This window comes from Macrobrachium nipponense, chromosome 35, assembly GCF_015104395.2.
Source record: "Macrobrachium nipponense isolate FS-2020 chromosome 35, ASM1510439v2, whole genome shotgun sequence".
Classification (NCBI taxonomy): Eukaryota; Metazoa; Arthropoda; class Malacostraca; order Decapoda; family Palaemonidae; genus Macrobrachium; species Macrobrachium nipponense.
Window position 1 is genome coordinate 2,141,720 of NC_061096.1, and position 8,148 is coordinate 2,149,867.

The window sequence follows — 8,148 nt, forward strand, 5'->3', positions numbered from 1 at the left end:
GATATATCAGATTCCCAATAAATTCTTCATTGTATATTTTAATGAGATTATGTCGTACATTTTGTAGTTTCAGTAATGATGAAGGAATCTGATCTGCATTGAATTCCGGATCGGGATCTGTTGGGCCTTGTAGTTGAGGGATTATATTGATGGAAACCAATTCTCTGCCATGAATCAACATCTCCGGGGTAATGATTTCTGGAATGCTCTCTCCTGAAGAGTCCCTAAGAGACTCTTTAAATGAAATTGGCCTTCTGTTCACCAAATGTATAGTTTTGTGAACAATAAAATCAAAATCCCGAAGGGGAAGAACATTATTGCGTATTGCTCCAAATAATAAGCGCTTGGTTAGTTTCACACAAGACTCTACTAACGAGCCGAGTTGTAATATTGCTCAAATTTAAAGGATTTAATTCCATGTTCCTGTAAATATGCATTTGTCTCGTAATCGCTGAGGAAACTAGAGATCTGATTTGCACCAGCAACGAATTGCGATCCCAAATCAGACAGACATAGGGAGGGAATGCCAAATTCTTATGTATGAAGTTGTAATGCCCTAATAAATTCCTCTGAAGTTAAATCCATACAAATTTTCAAGTTAATAGCCCGAGACCACAGACACGTAATACATAACAACCATACCTTGACAGTATTTCCTTGATCATTCCTTATTTTAAATGGACCCGTATGATCAATAAAAATCTGCCTGTACGGTACGTTTTCAGGATTAATCCTGAACTCTGGGTAATGACTTTGATTTAGTTTAATTACCCTCTCATTTACTCTCTTACATGTAATGCAGTTTGACAGAACTTTCTTCACAGCCGAGTATATATGGGTAATCCAAAAGTTTCTTCTAAGTTCCGCCAACAAAGGATAACAACCAGCATGCGAGAGCTTCATGTGCAATTCCCTTATAATCAGAGGAACCAATATACTGTCCTTCGATATTAGTAAAGGATAGTTGAATTTGTTAAGATTGACTTCCTTCAATCTTCGGCATTTACTCTTTACCCTCACCATGCCATCCGAATCAAGAAACAAGTTCAACTGTGCAACAATGTTAGGCAGATTCTTCAACTGCTTCTGTTTTGATTGAAAATAATCAAAGACATCTGAGAAGTGAATATGTTGATCCCTGATTATAATCTGCCTACAAGCTTCATCATAAAAGTTAAAGCCTTCATCTTCAACTTCAAAATGATCCAGAGCTGGATGTTTACTTTTAAACTTAGATTTCAAAATGCTGCAGAACCTGAGCACCACCGCATGCACTCTCACAGCCTTCTCAAAACTAGAAACCCTATTAAAAGAGAAAAGATGTTCCGAGCCCACATGCGGAGGTGAACAAGCACTACCACAATTTGTCTCCACTTTATACACTCGTTTTGGTTCAAATAATCCAGGTATAATGAAAGACAATGTGCTGTCACTACAGATCACATTGCTTTCGCTCTCTGTAATGAACTTAGGACCAGTTATATAGTTTGTTTTCATCAGCTGCCTAAAGGATAATGGTCTGGTGATGCAGTCTGCTGGATTATCTTCTCCAGACACAAAAGAAAATTTCATACAAGAATCCTCACACAGCTTATTGATATACTCTAACCTATTGAGTACAAAGGGTTGCTTTTTTTGTAGTTTGTCAAGTTTCAAGGCGTAAGACTGCAGCCAGGACAGTACCACCAAACTATCAGAGTAGACTTCACATCCAACTATCTCAATAGGATCAATGCAACCAAATCCTGAAAGTTCATTCTTCAAATCCTTTACAGTTTCAACGGTTAATGCAAGAGCTTGCAATTCCAAGCTTGGTATGGATTTTGACTCCAATTGTTTACTCACCAGTTTATTTCTCGCTAAAATATAGTAGATCTTATTTGTATTTATGTTATACAGATACACTGCAGTGCCAAACAGAACCTTACTACTATCAGCAAACCCAACCAATTTATATTTGTCAGTACGAGCACCAAAATTCCGTGGGAACTCTACAGAAGGTGCAGAATTGGCCTGCTTGCAGATATTCTTCCATTCATTGATCAAAGGAGCAGTAAGTTTTTCATCCCAATCTAGTTCTGGTCTACACTGCAATCTGTGTAGAAACAATCTGGCTCGATTCCGTATAGGTCCGTTGAAATTAAGAAGATCGAACTGTGAAGCTATAGTAGATAAAACTTCTCTTTTTGTTGATGAATTTATATCCAGTTGTATGGGTTTTGTAGACAATGTATCACTCATTCGATCCCACTCAAGTCCCAGCAGTTTACTTTTTGTTGGAGTCTCTGTTTCCTGAATTTTGTCAATTTCTTTCTGTAATGACATGTCATTAGACAAAAACTGCTGAAGTGAAAACTTATATGGACTGAAAATATCCTCCAACATTGTATACATCCACAACAAACACTGCGAAGTTTCTGCCGTAAATGCACAGTTGTCCATATAAGACAACTGATAAATGGTTCTCTTGAGTTTCATCAATGGAAAAGAATCATTCTTAGAATCCAGTATCAATATCTTGTATAATCCAAGCATTAATAATGCAGGTGAACATCTAAGTCCAAAAGGAAGTCTACTATTCTTATAGCCAATAATTGAAAAATCTCCCTCTTCAAGATTTCTAAACCACAAAAAACAAAGGCGATTTTGGTCGACTTCCTCAAGAAACCTATATTGTTTGAATGCCTTCTTTATATCAAAGCAACATAGTTTGCTTCCGAACCTCAAATTGATAATGGAAGTGGAGAGTTTCTGATTTAATGTTGGACCTGCATGCATAGTTTCGTTGTGATTCATACTTCCTTTGTCACTCAAATTGGATAGGAACACAACCCTACATTTTGTGGTCTCACGATCAGGCTTAAAAATGCCCATAAAAGGCATGAAACTGGACTCTGGATGCTCCTTCTTGAATTGATCTAAATTTTCAATTCTCTCAATTATTCCAGCATCCGCTTGCTCCTTAAATACCATATTTATCTGCTTCAGTTTATAGTCTAAATTTCCTTGCAATTTTCTTTGCAGGCTTGACAATATTTTCTCTGATATATTGAAGTTATGTCCCAAAAGGTGAGAAACTCTAGGGTTCCAGAGTAATGGCATCACCAGCCTCCCTTCACTATTCCTTGTAGTTTTCTCTAAAACGTAATTGACCAACTGAGTATGGATTTCAACAGTTTCAGAGTACATTGAAGTCTCTCTATGTAATGCTGGGTCACAAACAGAATCAAGTACATCCTTGTCAATATCAACTAACCCACCGACTTCATCATCCTCTCCTTCCAAAACAAATGATTCATTTCTATTTTCGATTTTACCAAAATCTATATTAGAGGTTTGATAAAACTTAGCTTCTTCTGAAGGCAGGTAGTCTGCGGTTCTATTAGTTATCGAAATGTAGGAAGACGGGGAGACTTCAGGGGCATATGGTAAATAATGCAGATCATGTAAAATAGTCTCAGTTGCACCCTTTAACACTACACCATGAGGAGTTCTTGAATATATAGATTTCTCTCCGAATACAATTTCAGTCTCAGGTATGCAATAGCTGGATTTTGATCCCAAAATAAGCTGGATATCAGAAATATCTTCTGAACCATCCAAAAGTCTTGTATCTGCCAATTTATATCCTTTTGACAGAAATCCATTCACAACTCTGTTCAACTTGGGAAGATTCAAAGTAATATTTATATTAGGAAGGCACAATGCATAAATGACTCTTGAATCCCTGTCAAATTTCATTTCCACCTCAACAATTTTGGTGTCATAACTTCTAGGGACATTGATACCATTCACAGTAAGTTTAACACACTCTCGTATTACTGGTAGATTCAATCTGCTTGCCAACTCTTCAGATATAAAATTGGATTGACAACGCACATTGAATCCACTTATGTTACACGTGAAGGTTGGAAGAATCGTATCTCCCTCACTTGAGTTATTCAAAGCCTCTGTAATAGTAGTAATGTTATTCTGGGATCTTTCCGCAGGAGTTTTAGCTTTTGTGTCTTTCTTGCCCTTGTTTTTTTCATGGAACTTTTTCTTGTTAAGGTCCAGATTCTTTTGACCAATGTCATTGGATTGATTTTCCCTGTACGAGTGCACAAGTAATTCCAATGAAAACCTTTGCAATTTACACACCGATCTCTAAATTTGTATCTGCACTTTTCAGTAGAATGTGATGCCAGGCCACATCTAGTACATCCATCGATACTCTTCAATTTCTCAGCTTTGGAAACCGGAGAAATAAAGTTCATACAATCTCTGATGTTATGGCTAGCCTTTTCTTGGACTGTGCTACACAAGGAGCATGGATAACATTTTGCAGTAGTAACTCCACTAGTTCCCTCTGGTGTGAAGTTCACATTTATTGCCATATCCACAGAATGATCTGTTACTTTCCCTTTCTTCTTATGGTGATTGTATCTTGTGCAGGCAGTGAAGAAGTTATCACCAATCTCTTCAATTGAAGGCCATGTATGGTTAATAATATTTATTAGTAAATCCCTGAACTTCTCATTCAGACCTGTCCACACAAAGTATTGCAAAATATAATCAATAGTAACATTCAACTTACGGGCATTCTCTATTATACCTTTAACTTTGGATACATATTCAAATGGGTCATCACATTTGTCCAAGTTTAGCTCAGATAGCTGCTTGATGGTGCTGAATTTCTGAACGTCTGGAGAAGCAAGTGCCTTTTCTAAGAGCTCCTTTGCTTTGCTATATCCTTGGTTATGAGACTCCAAGGAATCTATCAAAACCAAGGCTCTTCCAGTTATCTGCTGCTTTAGGAGTAAAAGCTTTTCGTAGTCAGAGTATTCATACCTGTTGATATCTGCCTCAAATTGAGATAGAAATTTAGTTAGATCTTCGTTCTCTTGACCAGAGTATCGAGGTAAAGGAGCCGTTGGTCTCTTCAAAAGGGGAAGAGCTGGAGTTGGGAGTGATGGTGTAGTCGGTACAGGCGATTGGAGCTTAAATAAAGACGAACGTAGTTTGTCTTGATAATTTTCACAGGCCTCCAATTCCTCCATCAGTTCACTTTCGTTTTCTTCAGAACTCCATTTTATTCCCTGTATTTGAAGATCCAATTCCTTCAAACGTGCCATGTTGTCAGTCAACTTAGACTCAAGTGCTAGCTTATCTGAAGCTTCAAGTAAGATGAACTGATCACGTCGATCAAACGACTCCGTAACAGACTTTCTTACAAACTTCCGAGAAGTTATTAATCTCTTCAGTTCAGTCATCTTGACTAATATATAAGTAATAATAGACCACAGTAAAACAATAAAATGCAGTACTAATATAAGCAGAAGTGCATAAACAGTAATCACAAAAAGTAACTTAAAGTAAATTTTATGCAAATTATCACCATGGACCCGAAACCTACCTCCGGGAAATGCAGCCACCCACTCAACTTCCAGATCCTGTCACGGTCGCCATGTATAAAAATGAGTTCTTGACAGGTACTGCCGGTTCTCCGTCACTCAGTAAACCAAGAAAACATTTTCCGCATTAAAATTGGTGGTTTGTTTACGGCAATAACCGTTTAAAAGGATTAGACGAGAAAAGCTATTTATGAAAATTACGTTAATTTTAAAATTGACTAGTTAAGTAATTACATAGGTAAAGTACTTTAATACTGATGCCGTAGTGATTATGCATATTTTTTTTTATAACTAGTAAAATTAAAGGAATTAAATACATATTTTTCTACAACTTGCTTATTCATTAGACTTATTCATTAGACACCTATCAAAGATTTCAAGTATATTTTTAAAAATCTCTCTCTCTCTCCAACATTTACAAAAGTGTATTGTCTTGCTCTCTTGTTAGTGCTTCGACGAGTTCCACTTTTAGGCCCATTTTCTAAACTCTGCCTTTCTCTAAATAATTTGGCTCATCTATGTATGATTCTCTACGGCATATTAGCTTTCTTGATATTCCTCTAAACAGGAACTGTCACCGAATGCAGTGCTGAGCAGGGCATGTTTCTTTAACCGATGAATGACACTGACATTAAATTCCCACGCACATCACGACACCGCATTGAAAACAAAAGAGTGAGGACGCATGGTTTGCGCTGTTAGGTTATCTTTTTTTTTTTTTTTTTTTTTTTTTTTTAATCTTTGACAGCATTTTGTGAGTTTTTAATGTTCTATGTAAAATTTAACAAATGGAATCGTTCAACTACCTTCAACTTAATATTGAAATGATAATATGAAGTCTATGTTTATGCGATACTACTACAATAGATTCACATCAGCCGTACAGCTGATGTCTAGGCCAGTCCCTTACGACGCTCCTGATTGGCTGTTGGTAAGCCAATGGCAGGGCTGGAAACTCTAAATATCTCTCGAGAGTTCACTTAGACAGGATGTATGCTCCAACGTCTCTTTCAAAAATGATAACTTTCATTACAGCACAGTTTGACCTGCAGAAAAGGAGTGTTTCCGAATATCATCACTAAACATCTTCGAGGCAATGATTTAAGGATTATAATGATATAAGAATTATGAAGGAGACCATAATATATAATAAATAGGAATAATGAGAGGGATATAGGGGGACTGATAGTAGGGAAAAAAAATCAATGGGATAAATGAATTTTCTCCATAAGGTATCAATACCTAAGTAACAATTATTTTCATATAGAGATTTCCACTATAGGAAATGATAATGATAGTGACGATAATGAAGTCGTAATATTCTTTTTCCCCTATTAGACTTCTTCTATCCAGAGGTCGTGATCATGATGATGACGTCATCGAGTGATCACGTGAGCAACATCTGACTACGCGAAGATAAGAGAGAGAGATTAATATTCTTAATCTTTTGCTTATTAATCTTGCCTATGATTTTTGGTAGCATTGTCATCCATTACATTTAAGCAACAAAACTGTTTGAAACACAAGACAATAAACGATGAATGTACTGGGTTCTCATGTAAGGAATCAAAGAATATATTGCATATTAAGAATTTCAAGTTTCTTTCACTATAAATATTTTAGCATTGAATTGACTGAAGTACTTCATTTTTATATCATTATAATCCTTAAATCATTGATTTGAAGACGTTTCGTGATGAAATTTCAAAACACTCCTTTTCTGCAGGTAAAACTGAGGTGTAATGAAAGTTATAATTTTTGAAAGAGAGGCTGGAACATACATCCTGCCTAAGTGAACTCCTGAGTGAGACTGAGAGTTTTCAGCTCTGTGATTGGCTTATGAACAGCCAATCAGGAGCGTCGTAAGGGACGGGCCTAGACGTCAGATGCAGGCTGATGTGAATCTATTATAGTGATTGGTGTCTCCTATCTACTTCGTTTCGTTCACGTCAATTTTTCTATTATGGAAAACAGTTTTACACATAACAAAACATGAAGTTCCAAAGATGTTAGTGACTGTCTTCAACATCACTACATAAGATTTCTTTCATCTTCGAAAAAAAACATAGATTAATGAGGCATGAATCGTGCGTCAGGCAGATGAACAAAAAATTATGAAACTCTGCCAGAACTAATTTGCGCATGTGTACATGGTCCGTATTCCAAAACTTTATCTTAATTCTTGTTCATATCGGATGAATATAGACTAGAAATCCTCCAGTTATCCCACGGTAAGGGATTATTTTTTTAGCAACTGTAAACATCTGATCTCTCCATGAAATGTATGAAAATACTTTCATTACACTAAATACTGAGAAATAGAAAAAGGGAAATTTCTTTTTCAGTCGAACAGAAGTTGTCTATCAGGAGTTACCTTTAGGCCGTTGAACTCGAGGTGAACGTTGCTAAGTTACCACGAGTCTTCTCTAAGCTTTACTTGAAGGGATCAGTTCATCTTTTCAAGAAAAGCGAACACAAGAAATGTAAAAACAAATTCAAAATTAGATTTATAGATGATCGGACTACCGACAAAAAATTAAATCCAGTAGTCGAGGAAGGAAATGTCAGGATTTTAAATTACAGAGAAACAACCAACCTACTTTCTGACCTATTTCGTTATGATGGTTGATAGCTTATAGTTACTGTAGCCTTGTTGCTTGCTCTCCTAATTATGCAGGAAAGATCTGTGTACCAGCTGTAGAAGTCTCGTTTTATCACTTGATACAGGAATACTTGAGAGATTACTAGATGTTAT

The 8,148-nt window shown here is 36.4% G+C and overlaps 1 protein-coding gene across 1 annotated transcript; it reads right to left on the reverse strand.

The window, feature by feature from the left end:
• Positions 1–369: 369 nt before the first annotated feature.
• LOC135208170 (uncharacterized) lies at positions 370–2,973 on the reverse strand. Its single transcript, XM_064240307.1, has 2 exons — positions 643–2,973; positions 370–423 (listed from the first exon to the last, which is right to left on the reverse strand). Exons 1-2 carry the CDS (start codon positions 2,971–2,973, stop codon positions 370–372), a joined length of 2,385 nt encoding a protein of 794 aa, XP_064096377.1.
• Positions 2,974–8,148: the final 5,175 nt, after the last annotated feature.

Coding starts and splice junctions, on each gene's coding strand:
- LOC135208170 (XM_064240307.1), bottom strand. CDS start 2,973: ATGGTATTTAAGGAGCAAGCGGATGCTGGAATAATTGAGAGAATTGAA. Junction 424..642: donor ATCAAGGAAATACTGTCAAG/GTATGGTTGTTA, acceptor GCATATTTACAG/GAACATGGAATTAAATCCTT.